The 21,311-nt window shown below is 41.1% G+C and overlaps 1 protein-coding gene across 4 annotated transcripts in view; it reads left to right on the top strand.

Moving 5' to 3' along the window:
• akap9 (A kinase (PRKA) anchor protein 9) overlaps nt 1-21,311 on the top strand; it is a 206,028-nt gene that overhangs the window by 64,719 nt on the left and 119,998 nt on the right. For 3 of the 4 annotated variants that reach the window (XM_073054488.1, XM_073054487.1, XM_073054486.1), the window contains 7 exons: nt 929-1,279; nt 1,821-2,276; nt 4,543-4,707; nt 9,856-9,987; nt 10,421-10,536; nt 12,014-12,231; nt 16,020-16,109. In XM_073054488.1, coding sequence (XP_072910589.1) covers nt 929-1,279; nt 1,821-2,276; nt 4,543-4,707; nt 9,856-9,987; nt 10,421-10,536; nt 12,014-12,231; nt 16,020-16,109 — 1,528 coding nt within the window. The remainder of the gene's footprint in view (nt 1-928; nt 1,280-1,820; nt 2,277-4,542; nt 4,708-9,855; nt 9,988-10,420; nt 10,537-12,013; nt 12,232-16,019; nt 16,110-21,311) is intronic. The other variant, XM_073054489.1, reaches the window with a different exon arrangement.

Raw genomic sequence — 21,311 nt, 5'->3', positions numbered from 1 at the left:
ACTTCCCAGACATTCATGCTCACCCCATCACCCTGCCACCTTAACAGTGATAGAATTCCTCTTGTCTTTACCTACTCTGTGATACCCTTGTCTATTTGTCCCTCGCCACTAATCTCCATCCCAGCACTTATCCCCGCAAGCAGCTAAAGTGTTACCCTACCCTTTCACCTCCTTCCTCACCTCCATTCAGTGCCCCAAACATTCCATGCAGGCATTTTGAGGCAACGCTTAACCTGCGAATCTGCTGGGGTGGTCTTTTGTATCCATTGCTCCCAATGTGCCCTCCTCTACATTGCTGAGACTGTCATAAATCGGGGGACCGTTTCAATGAGCAGCACTGCTCCATCCGCCAAAACCAAACTTCCCAGTGACCCAAGATTTCAATTCCAGTTCACATTCCCTTTCCAGCATGTCGGTCCATGGCCTCCTTTAGTGCCACCGTATGGGTAGCCTCGAACCTGAAGGCATGAATATCGATTTCTCCTTTTGGTAAAAAATAATTTCCTTCCACCTCCCCATGCCTTCTGTTCCCCACTCTGGCCTCATACCTTTTCTCACATGCCTGATGTGCCCTCCTCCTTCCCTTTCTCCTATGGTTCACTCTCCTCTCATATCAGATTCCATTCTCTCCAGGCCTTTAACATTCCCACCCAGCTGGCTTCACCTATGACCTTATAGCTATCCTCCTTCCCCTCAGCCCACTGTGTCATCTCCCTTCCTGTTCAGTCTGAAGAAAGGTCTTGGCCCACATCATTGTTTTTTTTTGTTGAATTCTATTGAATTCCTCCAGCATTTTGTGTAAGTTACCATACTCTGAAGTATGCATAATACTTCTGTGTGTATTTTCCCTACAGCATTAAATTTGTTCCTACAAAAACTCCCAACAGAACGTGTAGGTTATAAATGTAATGATGTATGTTTTTCCTAGGTTGAGTTGGACATAAACAGCATTCAGGAGCAACCAAGGCACATGGATCATCAAGAGCTTTTGCAACAGGACCAGAATTTGACAAAGACATTGCATGGTTTGGAAGTGAAATACCATCAAAAGCCAGAACAAATACAGTCTATAGTAACATGTTGTGGTCCAGACGGGAAAGGAGTTGGAGATGAGTCAGACAAACTTGCTGGTGGGGAGCCTATTTCAAGTGTCCAAAGTTTGAATGAAATCCTCACAGAAGTTTCATTACAAGGGACTGAAGAAGATAAGGAAGTTGCTTATTCTGCACGTCATCTGGAAAAGCAATATGAAGAACAGATGCAGGAAGAAATTGCCAAAGTATGCCAGCCTTATTTAAGGCTAAATTTAACCGTGATGTAACTGCAAATAACAATTACCTGCCCTCTTCACTAAATTCAAACCCTAACAATACAATCATAATCCTCTTTCAATTGGCGCGTGGCCTAGTGGTTAAAGCGTTCATCTAGTGATCTGAAGGCACTTAACCACACATTGCTGTGCGACGACACCGGTGCCAAGTTGTATGGGTCCTAGTGCCCTTCCCTTGACAACATTGGTGGTGTGGAGAAGGGAGACTTGCAGTTGTGGCAACTGCCAGTCTTCCATAATAAAAAAAACCTTGCCTAGGCTTGCGCCCTGGGAACTTTCCAAGGTGCAACTCCATGGTCTATTGAGGCTAACGGAGGCCTACACAGTCCTCTTTCAAATAACAATTGGCTGCTGCTGCACTGTTAGTGATGTTTCTTGATAGTATCACCATGTTAATAATAGTTTTAAATGATTGAAATGCTGACATCAGTGTGCTTTAATAAGTTAAAATAGAATTTTAACTATTTGACCTTGGCTTATTTCTTTGCAGGTAATTGTTCAGATGTCTGTACAGTTTGCTCAGCAGACCGAGATGGCGAGGGTGAGAAAGGATGTGGAAGATGAGCCTAATACATGCAAAGTGAGTGATGAAGAATGGAGGAAAGAAGTGGAATGTACTCTCAAACAAGATCTGCAGTTTCAGTTTGATGCAGAGAGAAAACAAATGGAAGAATTGTTTTCAAAAGAAAAGGAGGAGCTTCAGGAAACACTAAAACAGAAGAATGCTGAAATTCTTTCTATTCAGAGGCAAATGCAAGATTTCAGGATTAAATATAAATTGGGAACATGTGATGTGATATCAGAAGCTGCTTTACAGGAAGAATTTCTGAATGCTGAACAAGAAATGTTCAGGGATTCTTATGCTGCAGGTAATTCCAGTCTAAAAGAAATAAGCTTGGAATATAAAATGGAAGATAGCGAGTTCGAGAACCAAGAAGTTGCACAGGTAAGTTCCAGCTTCTGTGATGCAAATAATAAAAGCTATCAACTGGTGGCTCTCTGACACTTGTATTTATATAATACGCAGTACAAGTCAGATCAGCAAATATTAACCATTCTTACAACCCTAACTACAGAAATTATTATTACATAAGTTGCATCAGTTTCAGATAGTTTAATTTCGTATTCCATTCCCTATTTGTGTTATTGGTCAGTAAGACTTTATTATACTTGTATCTTGCATGACTTTTCTTTTTGAGTAAGCAATGTTATATGTTTTGAGTCTTTATGTTCTTATAAAATATTGGTAACACAATTTGTATTTGGCCTTGCTGCGTCCAGATTTTCTCTTTAATAATTTTTATAGCATTAAGTGTAGATGAGCTTATATATTGTCATTTATGGAAATGCTATACAGTGGATTCCGGTTAATTGGGACACCTCAGAATTTGGCCCTAATAAGTGGTTGCCCCAATTAACAGAAGTTTCATGGAAATAGTTTTAAAAAGTATTAAAAAAAGTCAAACTGAGTCACAAATTATCTATTTAAAAGAAATATAGAACAAATAAGAACACTAACAATATTATTACAGTACTATAGTACTGTGTATAGTTCCTAATACTTATCGACAGAGGACTTCATCCAGGTGTACTGTTGTGTTCCTTTGACTGTAAAGGAACTGGCTCAGACACGTGGTGCAGATAATGGACTGCCTTCATAGAATGCTGCTGATGATTGCATCCTCAAAATCTGCATTTTCATTGTAACATTCACGATGACTGTCATTACCTTCAAATTCTTCATAGATGGTAACCTGTTGAAGTAGTGAAATAGTTGCATTTTCACTCTAGGCCATTTCTGGTACCTCTAAGCCTGAATAATGGAATCTACAGTATGCAAAACAGTTTTGAATTGTCTTACTACTTATTCCTTGCCAACTATCAGAAACAGCAATCACTGCTTTTTTAACATAAGCACACACAACTAACACTATATTAAAAACTTTTCACTCAAAGCACATAGTAATGTGCACGGCCATAGAAGTGCACGTGGCTGATGCTAGTTTAAAAACTATCTGGCACCAGTCTCCTGTTCTAGTTAAGTGAATAGTGTCTTAAGTAAATGAAGGGAAGCCCGGCTAGCTTCTCAATTATTTTTTGTTCTTTAAGAATGTCCCAAATAAGCAGCTGTCTCAACTAACCTATGGCGCAATTAACCAGAATCCACTGTATTTTTAAAAAATATGCTTGCATGAAATATTTTGTTGTTAAAGCAACTTGGGGATCCTTTAACACTGCTTACAAAATCATAAAGGAAGTCTTATAATGTGATAATATGTGATTTCCTTTCATTGCATGACTTCAATTAAGATATTGGGTTTTACACCTAATGTCTCCTATTTATAACTGATATGCCTTTACACTTCAGATGTGAATATGGAAGTAGTTGCAATTATTCTAATTGTTTTGTTCCTATGTAAAAGGGAGTTAGTTAGCAGCAAGAGAAGAAATATGTCACTTGACTCCTCATGCCTGGTCTACACCATTTAATACGGGCATGCCCGATCAGAATTTCAACTTCAACTCTTCCACATTCCCACATTCCTATATATCTGTGCTTAAAATTCTCTCCTCGTAGGTAGCTATCTATATCTTCCTTAAAAATATTCTAAGAAACTGCTTCCATCATCATTTAATACATGCATACCTGATCTGAATTTCAACTTCATCTCTTCCACATTACTATCTACCTGTGCTTAAAACTCTCTCTTCATAAGTAGCTATCTATATCTTTCTTAAAAATATTTTAAGACTCCGCTTCCATCATCCTTTAAGGAAGGGAGTTTCAAAGGCCCTCAGCCCTCAGAGAATGAAATATTGCTTAATCTCTCGTTTTAAGCTCAGGATCCCTTACTTTTTGAACAGTGACCTTATTTCTACATTCTCCTACAAGAGGGAACAAGCTCTCACATTCACCCTGTCAAGACTGCTCATGTTTTGATTAAGCCCTCTTTGCTAAACTTCAGCACATAGAAGCCTAGCTTGAATAAGACAAAGTGTCCATCTCAGGTCTTAGCCTAGTAAAATTTGAACTACTTCCAATGCATTGAAGTATTTTACTATAAAATATTTAAGTATCAGAATGTTAAATGTTATTTTAAAATTGTACATATAGAGTAAAATGGCTGATTTTTGTAATGGAATATTTGAATACAATTCTGTACTTACGAAAAAGTGAAATAAAAGCAGCTTAAGACTTTCACTCTGAATAGGAGAGACTAGAAGACATGAGGCAGGAGCTTGTTCGACAAGATCAGGAGCATCAGCAATCATTAGAAGCTTTACGACAGTTGCATACACAGCAATTGGAGAGGTTGCAAGAAGAGCAGGAAGAATTGTTGGCTGAGGTGGAAAAATTAAAGGGGCAGCTTCAGGAGGTAAGAAATTTACATTATATGCATCTTATTCATAACACATGGATACGGGCACTGGTGTAGCAGTGATTTTGAAAACACAATGCTGGAAATCTTAACAACCTAATCAAAATTAACTGATTAAAATAACAATAGCTAGAAACATAAATTATAAAATTGTAGGGTAGTTTCCAGTGGTGCCATTTCCTTTATTGTGCAGTCGGAAAATAGGGTTCCCTCCCTCCCACTAGTATTATTGATGGAACCTACATCTCCTTTATTTCCCACACTTCTGCTTTTATCCCATCTTCTCCTAAACCGAACAGGGATACTGTTCTCCTGGTTTTCACTTCTCACTCCATAAGCCTATACATTCAGCAGATCATTTTTCGAAACTGATATGCAGTACACCAGTGATAAACCAGCTATAACATTTTCCCAGCACTAGCCAGGTCTCCCCTTTCACACTCCTTTCTGCTTTCTGCAGGAACCACTCCCTCTGTGATTCCCTGGTTCACTTATCTTCCCCCACCCTCTCCAGTCACTTTACCCTGCAACCGTTGGAGGTGTAACACCTGTCCCTACGCCACCAACCTTATCATCTTCTTGGAAAATAAGCAGGTGAGACAGAGATTCATGTGGATCAACTTCAATCTTGCTCTTTGCATTTGCTACTCTCAATGTGGCCTCCTGACCAAGTATAGACTAGGTGACAGTTTTGCTGAGCACCTGTGCTCTGTCTGCCTTGGCTTTCTAGAGCTCTCAGCTGCTAATCACTTTCATTCCACACCAGTTTTCCACATAGACAGGTATGTCCTCCGACTCCTCCACTGCAAGGGCAAGGCCAAATGCAAACTAGAGGAACAGCATTTCATATTCTGCCTGTGTAGTCTGCAACCTGATAGCATGAACATGGAGTTCTCCAATTTCAGGAAAACCACTACTCTGTCCCGTTCCTCTCTCCTCCTAATCAACCCAGTTCCTCCTACGCTGACTTCTCAGCTGCCAGTCACTCTGTTTCTTTTTCTTCCTCCATCTACCATCACCCAATTTCTGCCCATCACCCGCTTAATCCTCTCACATGCTCCTCTTCCCCTATAGCTTCCATCTGCCCATCCCATTTCTGTTATATGATTCCATGGTCAACCTTCCCTTCCTATCTAATTCCATCTTTTGCAGCTCTTTGGTGCTACAATCTATCTCCTTACATCCTCTGTCGCTAGTTCCATTCTTCCTTCCTCCATTTGACTATAACCCTTCCTCACTTGGATCTACCTCTTGCTTGCTGATTTGTGATCCACCCTTTCCACTCACCTCTTTATATTGGCTCCTGCCATTTGGACTGAAGGACCCTGCTGTCCTTCAATGCAAATAAAGAGTCTTGACCTGAAATATTGACTGTCCTTTTTTTATTTTTTTTATTGACACATAGCGTGGAATCGGCCGTTCTGGCCCTTCGAGCCGCGATGCCCCATAACCCCTGACTTAACCCTAGCCTAATCACGGGACAATTTACAATGACCATTAACCTGCCAACTGATATGACTTTGGACTGTGGGAGGAAACCCATGCAGTCACAAGGAGAACGTACAAATTCCTTACAGGCATCTGTGGGAATTGATCCCAGGTCACTGGAATTATAAAGTATTTGCTAACCACTACACTACCATGCTGCTCACAAATGATTATCCCTTCACAAATACTGACCGTCCATCTCCTTCCTGACCTGCTACATTTCTCCAGTAGTTTGTTGGGCCAATCAAGCAGCTCAAACTGCATCATTCTCTGATGTCCTCTTGCTTCGTATCATTTTGTCTACTCAAAAACTACTGTTGATCACTGCCTCAGAAATATCAAAAGATGGCTAGAAAACCATATACTACAAGACTTCTAAAACTACCTATTTGTTCCACCAAATGTTTGTCTCCACCATTGTTCATGTCCTATTAATATTTTCTCAACCTGAACATTACCCTTTGTCTCCTTACAAGTTGTCCTTTGTCTCCTTATCCTAGATCCTCCCTTTGTATTGTCCACATGGTTGTGTTTAGTGTCTTCCAAGAATCTTTCCAAGACTCTCTCTTCTTCCCCCACCCTCCCCCCACCACAACTTGCTCATCAGCATCCTGTCCTCTGGCAACTTCAACTCAAAAGACATAATTTTCTCCCTGTATATTTACTTAGATTTGTCTTAATTCTTTCGCATTAATTTTAATTAGAAAAGATTTCATCCAGCATTTTTACCTCACTCCATCTTCCAAACAAAATCTCAACAGAACTTTAAACTCCCTTCTAGCAATTGATTTTCACAGAATTCGACTACAGTTACACAAATAGCTACAATTTATGTTAATGAAATTAGTTCTCCACATTTATTCACCTTTTGATTGCTTTGAAGAATCCAATTTGCACACCTGGGTTTCTAACTTGCCTTTATCCTCTTTATGGGATTTTTTTTCATTCCCTAACAGTAATAAAGCCATGATTAATTTTCAAAGTGCCATATCTGCTGTATCTTTATACCTCTCATTGTAACAACTTCTCTCTTATTTTTGCCTTTTATGCTCAGAGCCAGCACATTTTCCACATTATTAAACATCACTTTCATTTGAGAAGCAACTTTTTTTTACACAAGGTATAATATCTGATTTTTATAAATAACCTGGATGAGGAAGTGGAGGGATGGGTTTGTAAATTTGCTGATGAACAGAGGTTGGGGTTGTTGTGGATAGTGTGGAGGGCTGTCAGAAGTTACAGCAGGACATTGATAGGATGCAAAACTGGGCTGAGAAGTGGCAGATGGAGTTCGACCCAGATAAGTGTGAAGTACCGTAGATTCCGGACTACAGAGCGCACCTGATTAAAAGCCGCTGGCTCTAATTTTAGAAATAAAATCATTTTTTTAATTGTAAAGGCCGCATCGGATTTTAGGCCGCACCGGATTTTCGGCCGCAGGTGTCCCACGTTGTAATATGAGATATTTACACAGAAAGATATTACACGTGAGGATTTTTTTAACTTTTAATTAAATCCATATGGTAACAAAAACAAATACATATTGCAAATGCTTTTTTTCGAACCGTGCCCGTACGCGGCTACTTTTAAATATACGTTGCGTATACTTCTTTACTGAACAACATTCCAATATCTCCTAACGACTGGTAAAAAAATATATATATTGCAGCCTACCAGGAAAAGTTATTGATACCTTTAACTTAAAAGCAGAGTTCGCTCAGATCCAAAGCCGCTCGCGTAATGCGCTCCCTCCCTCCGTCCCGTTTCATCGCAAACCGGCATTTTCCCACAAGACACCGCGAAACCGGGTGTGACGTCATAGCATCCCGCGATGTAGTACAGAAAACAAATATAGTTTAAACTAAGTAGGCAGCACAATGCTTCGAGTGTTTTCCATGTTGATGAGGGTGAGTACAAATGACTGATTTACAATAATTTAATTGTGAAAGTGCGCTTGATTTATCGTACAATTTCATTGGACCTCTGTGAACTACTCATCAATTTTATTGGTCTACTGTTACGAGGCAAAATGTTTACGAGGCGGCATGAAAAAAATCATGTATTAGCCGCTTCGGATTATTGGCCGCAAAGTTCAAAGCTGTTCAAAATGTGGGAAAAAAGTAGCGGCTTAAAATCCGGAATCTACGGTAGTTCATTTTGGTGGGTTAAATATGATGGCAGAATATAGCATTAATGGTAAGACTTTTGGCAATGTGGAGGATCAGAGGGATCTTGGGGTCCAAGTCTATAGGACAGTCAAAGCTGCTACGCAGGTTAAGAAGGTGGTTAAGAAGGCATATGGTACATTGGCCTTCAGCAATCGTGGGATTGAGTTTAGGAGCTGAGAGGTGATATTGCAGCTATATAGGACCCTGGTCAGACCCCACTTGGAGTACTGTGCACAGTTCTGGTCACCTCACTACAGGAAGGATGTGGAAACCATAGAAAGGGTGCAGAGGAGATTTACAAGGATGTTGCCTGGATTAGGGAGCATGCCTTATGAGAATAGGTTGAGTGAACTCGGCCTTTTCTCCTTGGAGCGACGGAGGATGAGAGGTGACCTGATAGAGGTGTACAAGATAATGAGAGGTGTGATTGTGTGGATAGTCAGAGGCTTTTTCCCAAGGCTGAAATGGCTAACATGAGAGGGCATAGTTTTAAGGTGCTTGGAAGCAGGTTCAGAGGAGATGTCAGGGCTAAGTTTTTTACGCAGAGAGTGGTGAGTGTGTGGAATGGGCTGCAGGCAGCAGTGGTGGAGGCGGAAATGATAGGGTCTTTTAAGAGACTCCTGGATAGGTACATGGAGCTTCAAAAATAGAGGTCTGTGGTTAAGCCTAGGTAGTTCTAAGGTAAGGACATGTTCAGTACAGCTTTGTGGGCCAAATGGCCTGTATTGTGCTGTAGGTTTTCTATGATTCTGTGTGGAGTGAGCTGCTCGAGGAAGTGGTTGAGGTCAGTACAATAGCAACTTTGTAAAGACAGCTTGACAGGGACATGGACTGGAAAAGTTTAGAACTTTTTGGGCTAAACACTGCCTAATGGGACTCTTTGGATGGCATTTGGGTTAGTTAGGCTGCCACCGTGTTGTATAACTCTATAGCAGACATGTTCTTATATTTCACCAACTTTATGAATTCCTCATGACACTCTTGTGCAGAAATGAAGTAAATGCGACAGGTAGAAAATCAAAAAGTGCTGCTCCTAGAAATATGAAATAAAAACAGAAATTTCTGGAAGCACTGAGCATCTATGTAAAGAGAAGCAATAGTAAACATTTTCAGGGTTAAGTTCCCATACATTTAAATCAGAACAATGCTTCAATGAAGGGTATTGTTCTTTCTTAAGAATGAACTCTTTCCACAGATGAATTTGATTTTCTGAGTATTTCCACTGTTTTTGGTTATTTTAAATACAAAAGTAATCCATTTGATTTTTGTAAGGTGGTTGAAACACAGAAAAGGCAGCTTAAATTGTTTTTAAAAAATTACTTAATTTTGTGTTCCTTTTTTCCTGATGTCTAGTTTTGAGTCAACAATATTAATAATTCTGCAATGGAAATAAAATACTACTGTATTATATTTTACCATACATTCTATGTCAGTGTTTATAAAAGTGAATTGGATATACAGGGAAAATATCATGTGTTTTTAACTGCAGACTACTCCTGTTTATAACGTGAAAGTGGTATCACAAAATGAAAGAATGCTCGCAGAACTGGAATGTTTTCCGGCAGCTGGAGAGGAAAGGCTCCCTTTGGAATATTGTAACAGCAGTACACAGACAGAGATGGTAAATTGAGCTTGTAACTGTCCTTATTTATTCATTTAATTACCTTTTCTTCCAACTTCAATAACCTTCAACTGATTATTGTCATTTGTTAGAATGTGATATGTGGAACTTCAGCATTTATTGGTTGCAGCAAGTATGGGTGTGGCATTGTTTGCACGTTTAATAGATGAAGCCTTACGTTGTCATAGCAGCATACAAGAGGGATTTGTGTATTGTTTGTTTTGTCAGACCAAATGTAGTATGCAGAACTTAAATTTGCAAGCCAAATAGCAAAGTAATACTCAAGCGCACTAAATTCAATAGTTGTACATGAAGCTGAACTTAATTAAACCTAAGATCTGAGTTTAATGATGTTATAAATTTGGGCCTTGGGAGTAGAATGACTGGATTTTTGTCACTTGTTAACATACTGCCAATTCATAACCTTGAGCAGAGTGAGAGAGAAGACCAGCATAAATCCCCAAAGCATTCTGAACAATGTAAGAACATACCATCATCGTTTGAAGAAAAGTCTGAAGAAGCAAATCAAAGTGTCCTCATAAATCAAAGGTTAGCTTGATGTAATGGCCTTCTTTCCAAATTTGCATACTTAATACTAAGCATGAATTAACAGAACACTGTTTTATTTTCTTCTTGTTTCTAAAGTGGAATGTGTGAGATTATAATTTTAAAAATTGATTAATTTGTCAGTGTGTGCTTAACAGAAAGTGTAGTTAGATGCTCATCATTCAGCAATCTCAATGGTTATCTCTTTTCTCGTTATAGTATCTAAGTTATGAACTCAAAATTGTGTACCAGAGCTCATCCAAAAATCTGCTGCAACTTACTTGCAGTTAACCTTCAGCTATCTGTCCTTTGCAGTCAATTTTCATTGGTATTTGGTCCAGTAATACTTTAGCTTGAAAATAGTTGTGCTTTTCCTCAAGTCACTTCTTGACCTGTTTCTGTAGGCCTACAACCGGAGAACTCTGCAGTTTAATTTTAACAATCCACATCTTCAATAGCACTTCATCTTGCCTTTTTCCTTTAAGATGCTCATTAAAATCTATGTATTGATCCATTCTGTATATTGATTTGCTCAATACCTGTCAGTTTGCCTTGATAGCTATTGTTATTTTTTCCCCTGTTTAGTAACTGGGATATTTTGCTTGGTTTTACGAGGTAGAAAAGCAGGTAAATATTATATAATATGATATAAATAGTAAATGTTGGCGATGCTCAGAAGAGCAAGCAGCATCTTGGGGAAATAAATAGAATTGACATTTCAGGTGGACGACCCTTGGTCAGAACTTGGATAGGAGAGGGATTGATAGGACGAGGTTGGGGTTGCTGAGGTGATCCTACTGTTTAAGGAGATGTCTGCTTGATATTTTAATGAAGTGGGAGAGAGAAAACAAAGTTAAAGGATAGAATGAATTTATAAATTAAACTCAGCTGTTGCTCAACCTGAAACCAAAAAGTGAATGCTGGAAGTGCTGTGCCTGTGGAGAGGAAAAAGGCTGAGTTAATGTTACAGATGGATCACCTTACAGCAGAACTGATCAGCTAAAATACAAATAGGAAAAGCAAGCTTTGAATTGTTGAATTCAGTTCTGAGGCTGACTGCTGCAACGTACCCAGTCAGAAGGTGGTGGGCTGTTCCGGAAATGGCACGGTAGCTTAGCAGCTAGCATAACGCCATTACCACGCCAATGACCCAGGTTCAGTTCTGCCTCTGAACTTAAACGTTCTCCCCATACCCACGTGGGTTTTCTCAGAGCTCCTTCCACCTTCCAGAGACGTACCGGTTAGTAGGTTCATTGGTCAGTTGGGTGTAAATAGATGCAGAAGGGCCTGTTACTGTGCTGTACCTCTAAATAAAAACACAAAGAATCTACCTGGCCTGCTGAGTATTTAAACACTTTTAGTTTTTATTTTGGATGCTTTCCATTTTTTTCACGTTCAATGATATAATTGATAATTATTCTTAAATAATTATTGATCATGTATTATAAAGTACTCATGTTATTATTTTATTCATGTTTAGAAATAGTTTACAAAAGGCCAATGGCAGACTTTTGAAAGTTTTGTCAGAAGTGGTTAAGACGACGGCGGCTGCAGAAGAAACTATAAATAGGCACATTTCAGCCATTGTGGAAAGATCAGTGAAAGGACAACTTCCTTCAAGAACGTCTCTGTGGGAACAAGATGCACAAGATTCTATTGATCAACTGAAACCGTTCACACTTCATAGTCAGGGAAAAGGTATGTCTAGCTTGATGTGGCTAATTTACTTATTTCATTAAACATAAGTAATTTTTGAATGCTTTCATGTACAAATATAACTGGAATGCATAGTAAAGGTGTTTCAATTAACTGGTCTCTCATTGCACAATTGTCTGCTCAACTAAGAGTTGAGTAATGCAATTATTTTTTAAAATTTCAACATTGATTTTCAGTCTTTCTATGCTTCAACCCTTCCTGATCTCTTATAACATTCAATATGTTCACTCTCCAGTTCTCTCCCCTTCCACACATTTGTTTACCGATTTTGTTGATAGCTGTAATGTCAACAGCTGAAAACCAAAGCTGAGGATTCCCCTCTCCATGCCACTGTAATCTCTCTCATTTAATATGCGCCTTCTTTGTCCAAGTTTTTTTTCCATCTTCCAATTTCTCTTAGGTGGCTTGAATTTAGATTTTCTTTGATAATATTCTGATAAAGTGTCTTGTGACCTTTCATTAATTAAAGATGCTATATAAGTTTGTTGGTGAAAGATAAACTTGCCTCATGCTATTTAGGTGGAGGAAAAAATACAGTCAAAGAAGTAAGAGGATTTAGCCTATAAAAAGTTGTCTTAAAATCATTCCTCATTTAAAGTATGTATGCATCAAACAAGATCATGATAAAAATAACTGGGAATGAAATTTTTTTTAAAATTGGATAGGTATATGGACGGGAAAGAAATGGAGTGTTATGGGCTGAGTGCAGGTCGGTGGGACTAGGTGAGAGTAAGCGTTCGGCACGGACTAGAAGGGCCGAGATGCCCTGTTTCCATGCTGTTATTGTTATATGGTTATATGGAATGCAGAGGCAAAGGATAATCACATCCTGAGCAGATTTGCATAGCCGCAAAAAAAAAATTAACCTCCCAGCATATGTGTAAGGTACCAAATGTTGGATAGAGATTTTAATGTTGTATCCGATGTTTGGTACTTAATCTCGTATCTTTAACATGTGTGTAATTCCTATTATAGCTGCTATTTCCAGTTTGAACTTATCAGTACAATAAGTATCCTTTCTAAAGGGAGCATCATGAACAGGTTATCTTGCTTTTTTTAGTCCCTGTCGAGGGACAACATCACAGCTACACTCAGAGGTGACATAATAATTAATGTAAGTTTCTCCACCAGAAGTTCTCTTTATTTTTTTGAATTGGGTCACCACCTGAATAGCTTTGCCAGCAACATAATGCCAGTGAGACTTTATAATGACTAAATATGAATCAGAACCCACCTTTCCCTCATCAGTTTCTATTTTCCGGTTTTGTTTTGGTTCTCAAAATTAGATTAAAGGAACTGCTGTATTGCAAATGAGACAGTTCAGAATAAAACAAAAGTAATCTTCATAACAAACATAAGGAAATCTGCAGATGCTGGAAATTCAAGCAACACACACAAAATGCTGGTGGAACACAGCAGGCCAGGCAGCATCTATAGAGAGAAGCGCTGTCTCAATAGGGAGAAGGCTTTCGGGCCGAGACCCTTCGTCAGGACTAACTGAAAGGAAAGATAGTAAGAGATTTGAAAGTAGTGGGGAGAGGGGAAAATGCAAAATGATAGGAGAAGACCGGAGGGGGTGGGGTGAAGCTGAGATCCAGACAGGTGATTGGCAAAAGGGATACAGAGCTAGAGAAGGGAAAGGATCATGGGATGGGAGAAAGAAAGGGGGAGGGGAGCACCAGAGGGAGATGAAGAACGGCAGAGTGATGGGCAGAGAGAAAAAGGAAAAAAAAGGGAGGAAAAACATGAAACAAAACTAAATATATCAGGGATGGGGTAAGAAGGGGAGGAGGGGCATTAACGGAAGTTAGAGAAGTCAGTGTTCATGCCATCTGGTTGGAGGCTACCCAACCAGTATATAAGGTGTTGTTCCTCCAACCTGAGTGTGGCTTCATCTTGACAGTAGAGGAGGCCATGGATCGACATATCAGAATGGGAATGGGACGTGGAATTAAAATGTGTGGCCACTGGGAGATGCTGCTTTTTCTGGCGGACCGAGCGTAGGTGTTCAGCGGAACGGTCGCCCAGTCTGCGTCGGGTCTCACCAATATATAAAAGACCACATCGGGAGCACAGGACACAGTATACCACACCAGCCGACTCACAAGTGAAGTGTCACCTCACCTGGAAGGACTGTCTGGGGCCCTGAATGGTGGTGAGGGAGGAAGTGTAAGGGCAGGTGTAGCACTTGTTCCGCTTACAAGGATAAGTGCCAGGAGGGAGATCGGTGGGAAGGGATGGTGGGGGGGGGGATGAGTGGACAAGGGAGTTGCGTAAGGAGCGATCCTTGCGGAAAGCAGAAAGGGGGGAGGGAAAGATGTGCAAGGTAGTGGGATCCTGTTGGAGGTGGCGTAAGTTATGGAGAATAATACGTTGGATCCGGAGGCTGGTGGGGTGGTAGGTGAGGACAAAGGGGACCCTATCCCGAGTGGGGTGGTGAGCGGATGGAGTGAGGACAGATGTGCGGGAAATGGGAGAGATGCATTTGAGAGCAGAGTTGATGGTGGAAGAAGGGAAACCCCTTTGTTTAAAAAAGGAAGACATCTCCTTCATCCTGGAATGAAAAGCCTCATCCTGAGAGCAGATGTGACGGAGACGGAGGAATTATGAGAAGGGGATAGCATTTTTGCAAGAGACAGGGTGGGAAGAAGAATAGTCCAGGTAGTTGTGAGAGTCTGTAGGCTTATAGTAGATATCAGTAGATAGGCCGTCTCCCGAGATGGAGACAGAAAGATCAAGAAAGGGGAAGGAGGTGTCAGAAATAGACCAGGTAAATTTGAGGGCAGGGTGAAAGTTGGAGGCAAAGTTAATGAAGCATGAACATTGACTTTTCTAACTTCTGTTAATGCCCCTCCTCCCCCCATCCCTGATATATTTAGTTTTTTTTTGTGTTTCCCCCCCTCCCTTTTTTTTCTTTCTCTACCCATCATTCTGCCTGTTCTGCATCTCCCTCTGGTGCTCCCCTTCCCCTTTCTTTCTCCCATCCCATGATCCTTTCCCTTCTCTAGCTCTGTATCCCTTTTGCCAATCACCTTTCTGGCTCTCAGCTTCACCCCACCCCCTCCGGTCTTCTCCTATCATTTTGCATTTCCCCCTCTCCCCCCCCCCCTCCCCCACTTTCAAATCTCTTACTATCTTTCCTTTCAGTTAGTCCTGACGAAGGGTCTCGGCCCGAAAGCCTTCTCCCTATTGAGACAGCGCTTCTCCCTATAGATGCTGCCTGGCCTGCTGTGTTCCACCAGCATTTTGTGTGTGTTCCTTCATAACCAACAGTTTAGATTTGAATTGCTGCTATTGTTATATTCTGCAAGATCGTGCAAGCAAGGAACATAGAAGAATATAATTTGGTTGAGCACGGAGTGTGAGTTACGAGAGTAAGCCATTTATTGAATAAAGTAATTGTAATTTCAATAGTTGCAAGGTGGGCATTTGTTTTTGCCTCTCAGTTAAATGAAGATACCAGTAGTATAGAAGATTATCAGAACTGCACGCCACCAAAACCTGTTCTCAACCTTACAGCCCAAGATGGCACTTGTTATAATAATGACATGAATGCCATCTTAAAGTAAGTCACAATGGCACTTGATTTTTGCTGACTGCAAAATTTTAAGAGGGCGCTTCACAGAACTTCTTTACTGATGAGTCAATATGTGTAGTGAATTTACACAGTGCCATATGGTTGAATTTTCTACATTTTTGTTAAAATTATTGGATGGAGAAAATGATGTTCACTGTACTAGATAGAGGGATTATTATCACTGTACTCCTAGATCCATACTGTGGTACAGGGAGCAGTTCTTCAGCCACTGTGGAGATGCTGCTGAGGAGGGTTCTGGCACTGCCTTGCCCTGTAACAGAAGGTAGGGAGATCACTCAGTACTTACCAGATTTGGACATGTTTTTTCCCTTGAGGGTGGCCATAACAATGGCATCTCTGTGGAGCGGGAGATCACGGAGTAAGTTAAAGACTCCTTGTGGACTTTATGTATGACGTTTGAAAAATGACCGGGGCCTGTCGGGACTTGTCTGCCAAGAGGGAGATTGCTTGGGTTAATATTAACTTAGGAAGTGTATGGTTCAGTGCATGGAATTATGATGTTATGGCTATTACAGGGACTTGGTTGAGAGAGGGGCAGGAATGAGTGCTTAATGTCCCAGAGTTTCGATGTTTTAAAAAATATAGAGAGGTAATTAATAGTTACATTATTAATCAGGGACAATATCGCAGCTACACTCAGAGGGGATGTAATGGATGACTCATCCATGGAGTCCATCTCTGTAGAACTCAAAAATAGGAAGGGTTCAGTCACTCTGGGATTGTACTACAGTCATCCAATAACTAGCAGGACATTGAGGAACAGTTATGCAGGCAGATTAAGGAAAGGTGTAAAAAATAGGGTTGTTGTCATGGGGTCTTCAACTTCTCTAATATAAACTGGGGTTTTCTGAGTACAAGAGGTTTAAATGGAGTAGAATTGAAGGAGGAGTTTCTTAAATCAATATGTAGATGTCCAACATGAGGAGCCGCTGTATTGGACCTGGTGCTTGGTAATGAGCGTGGCAGGTGACTGACCTTCCAGTAGGTGAACAGTTAGAGAACAGTGACCACAACTCCTTACGTTTTAAGGTAGCAGTAGATAAGGATAAGTATGGACCTTGCAGGAGAGTAGTAAACAGGAGCAGGGCAAGTTACAAGAGCGTTAGACAGAAACGAGGGAGAGTTAATTGGAAACAATTGTTTTTAGGCAATTCCACATCTGGCATGTGGCGGGTTTTTAAAGACCAACTGCACAGAGTACAGGACAGGAATGTTCTCGTTGGAAGGACAAGAATGTCAAAGAGGACAGTGGATGTCAAGAGAGGTGATGAATTTAGTCAAGAAGAAAAAAGAAAGGTACAGGCAGTCCCCGGGTTACGTACGAGTTCTATTCCTGAGTCCATCTTTAAGTCAGATTTGTACGTAAGTCGGAACAAGTACATCCGGTATTATTTAGTGTCAGTTAGTCAAACGTTTGTCTTAGTATATATTTTACCTTTCTATGCATATAAAACACTTAAGAAATGTATGTATTCCAATAATTAAACCACTGCGTTGTTTAGTAATAATTGTAGCTTTTATCGGGGCAGGGCCTTTCACATGCTCCATTATTCTCACTTTATCCGTTATCCTTTAAAATTGTTCCGATCGTTGACCGACTGTAGTCTAATGCTTTTCCAATGACCGATGGTGTTTCACCTCTTTCCAAACGCTTTATTATTTCCACTTTATTTTCAATCGTGATTGCTTCCCATCAACGGAACAGAAGCACTGCGGGCGGTGGGTCCCGAGCTTCGCCGGGTCCTAAGGACCACCGCACTGAATTCCCCGGGTCCTAAGCACCACTGCACTGAGACAGGTTAAATGGGACAAGTGGGGTCTTTGCTGGGTTTGGGTATTTGATCCTCCACAATATTCCGCGTGGGAATTTAAACTGGAGGTGGCAATGTTTTTTTTTATATGAGGTTGAGTTGCGAGCTCGACATCAACCTGGCATGGATGATACAGAAGTCACTGGATCGACATCAACCTGGCACGGGAGAGGTCTGTCAGTAAATCGAACTCAGGAACCCTTTCATTCCTGGAATGGATTGGTGGTGATAAAAGACTTCATTCCTTCATTGGTGGTGATAGAAGACTCACAAAGAATACAGCAGGTTATAGATCAATTGCAGATGGAGATGCAGTAGATGGCATGTACTTGGATTTTCAGAAGGCCTTTGACAAGGTGCCACACATGAGGCTGCTTAGCAAGATAAGAGCCCATGGAATTACAGGGAAGTTACTAGCGTGGGTGGAGCATTGGCTGGTCAGCAGAAAAAGGAAAGTGGGAATAAAGGGAGCCTATTCTGGCTGCCTGCCAGTTACCAGTGCAGTTCCATAGGGGTCTGTGTTGGGACCGCTGCTTTTTATGATGTATATCAATGATTTGTACCAGGGTATTAATGGATTTGTGGCTAAATTTGCAGATGATATACTGACATTAGAGAGGATTCGGAGAAGATTCACAGGAATGATTCCAGTAATGAAGGGGTTACTGTATGAGGCATGTCTGGCAGCTCTTGGGCTGGATTCCTGGAGTTCAAGAGAATGAGGGGGAATCTCATAGAAACATTCCAAATGTTAAAAGGCCTGAACAGATTAGATATGGCAAAGTTATTTCCCACGGTAGGGGATTCTAGGACAAGAGGGCACGGCTCAGGATTGAAGGATGTCCATTTAGAACTGAAATGCAGCGAAATTACTTTAGTCGGAGGGTGGTAAATCTGTGGAATTTGTTGCCACGAGCGGCTGTGGAGGCCAAGTCACTGGGTGTATTTATCGCAGAGATAGATAGGTTCTTGATTAGCCAGGGCATCAAAGGGTATGGGGTGAAGGCAGGGGAGTGGGGATGACTGGAAGAATTGGATCAGTCCATGATTGAATGGCAGAGCAGACTCGATGGGCCGAATGGCCCACTTCTGTTCCTATACCTTATGGTCTTATAAAAGGTCAGTTGACTGGCAGAAGGCAGAGAGTGGGAATAAAGGGGTTCTTTTCCCGGTGGATGCTGGTGACTAATGAAGTTCTGCAGGTGTCAATATTGCAACCCCGAACTCTAACTCTAGTAAATGTTTATAAACCTCCAAATGAGGGATGGCCAGATCCACCAATACCAAATCAAAAATCAAAAAGCAATTTTTCTCTTAGACTTCAACAGTCATTGTACTGATTGGGGATACTCAGAAAATAACACAGCCAGAGAAACAATCATTCTTTCGGTATCTAATAATGACCTTCAATTATTATACAATCCTAAAGATAAAAGGATATTTTTCTCAGCTAGATGGCAATAAAACTACACATCAACCTCTGTTTTGTAGCAATAGTCAGTTTGAACCCCTACCAACTACTCAAGAAATCCTTGGTGATTTTCCTCATAGTCAGCACAGAACTGTGCTAATAACAGTTGGATTCCAAATACCCACTCATCTCTCTATCCCAAAACGCAAATGGAACTTCAGAAAAGCAAACTGGGAAAAATTCACCTCTCAAGTCTACAATACATGTAGAAGAATACGACCCACCACCGATCTTACAGACTCATGCTAAAATGCGTGTATTGTAAGTGGCAATACCGAAAGGTCATCAACAAGAATGCGTTCCTTGTTGGTCTAAAGAAAGTAAACTATTTCAAGAGTTTAAAACAACAGGCGAGATGACTACAGCTAATGATGTCCTCAAATATGCTGCACAATGACTGACAAACTAGATGGATGGATACTGTTGAAAACATGACTCACAGGTGAAGTGTCGCCTCACCTGGAAGGACTGTTTAGGGCCCTGTATGATAGTGAGGGAGAATGTGTAGGAGCAGATGTAGCACTTGTTTCATTTGCAAGGATAAGTGCCAGGAGGGATATCAGTGAGGAGGGACGAAGGGACAAGGGAGATGTGTAGGGAGTGATCCCTGCAGAAAGTGGGCTGGATGGAAAGATGTGCTTGGTGGTGGGATCCCGTTGGAGGTGGTGGAAGTTACGGAGAATTATGTACTGGACATGGAGGCTGGTAGGGTGGTAGGTGAGGACAAGAGAAATTCTATCCCTGGTAGGGTGCTAGGAGGATGGAGTAAGAACAGACGTGCGTGACATGGAAGAGATGCAGTTGAGGACATATTGATGGTGGAGGAAGGAAGCGAAGCCCCTTTCTCTGAAATAGGAGGACATCAACTTCCCAGCTTTTTACTTCATCCCTCCCCCTCCAGGTTTCACCTATCACCTGGCATTTATCTCTCCTTCCCCCACCTTTAAATCTACTCCTCAGTTTTTTTTCTCCAGTCCTGCCGAAGGGTTTTGGCCCAAAATGGTAACTACTTTTTTCTATAAATGCTGCCTGGCCTGCATTTTGTGTGTGTTATAAATGTTAAAACTAGCTTGAATCATCCGGTGTAAAAAGAACAACAGGCACCCATTCTTTCTTTACCTGCCTAGGAAGTGATGCTAGTCACATTATGAAATTCCACAGTGGCATCCCCCAAGGGTCAGTTCTGGCTCCAACCTTGTTCAATCTGAAACCAAATCTGCTAAATTTGGATATACTGATGACTGGGCCATAGTGTTCCAATCGAACAATGTCAAATCCATTGGAAAAAACCTTACCCAAGATATCAGCTCCCTATCCAACTACTTTTCAAAGTGGTACCTAACTATGATTGTCAACAAAACTGTAATGCCCAAATTTCATCTTGACAACTGACTAACCAAACTTAAACCTAATATCAAACTAAATGACAAACAGCTACCCAACGATCCACATCCAAAGAACTTAGGAGTCACACTAGATTGATCTCTCTCATATGAGATCCATCTTCAAAATGTTGCAAAGAAACTAAAATCCAGAATGGCCTTGATCAGGAAGGAAGCAGGAACCAAATGGGGTGCTAACCAGTCAGTCCTTCGAACATCTAGCCTAGCACTATCTTTCTCAGTTGCCGAATATTGTGCACCCACCTGGGAGGGAAGTGCTCACACAAACATTGTCAATACACAGCTCCATACACCTATGAGAATAATCTCAGGAGTCAGAAAATCCACACCTGTTCAATGGCTCCCAACATTGAAAGGCATAGCACCCCTAGAGATCCGTAGAAGAGCAGCTTCAGCAAAATTCTACAAGCATATCCAAAATATGCCCAACAACATTCCAGTTTGTAAACTCATCGAAAATTCTCCTCCAACTTCCAGAATCAATCCTGAAGTTTTCTACAACTTGAAAAAACTTGACTCCTGTGGGGAACACACTGAATGGCCTCAATACTGGCACACCAACATGCACTCCCCCCGCCCCCGCAGAGATCTAATTGACAACCACCACCTCACTACTCCCAGGTTTTATGGAGCTAACGAAAAAACTGGGCAGCCACAAATAGACATGCCAGAACAGCACAAACACTACACCGATGGGGCAGCTGACAAACCCCAGTTTGCCCCCGTGGTGCCCCGACCCAGGACGTTCTCAACCTGGTCCAAACATGCCTTCTCACCAA

Source organism: Hemitrygon akajei, chromosome 8 (genome assembly GCF_048418815.1).
Source record: "Hemitrygon akajei chromosome 8, sHemAka1.3, whole genome shotgun sequence".
In the NCBI taxonomy this organism is placed as follows: domain Eukaryota; kingdom Metazoa; phylum Chordata; class Chondrichthyes; order Myliobatiformes; family Dasyatidae; genus Hemitrygon; species Hemitrygon akajei.
This window is presented reverse-complemented; position numbering and strand designations above follow the sequence as displayed.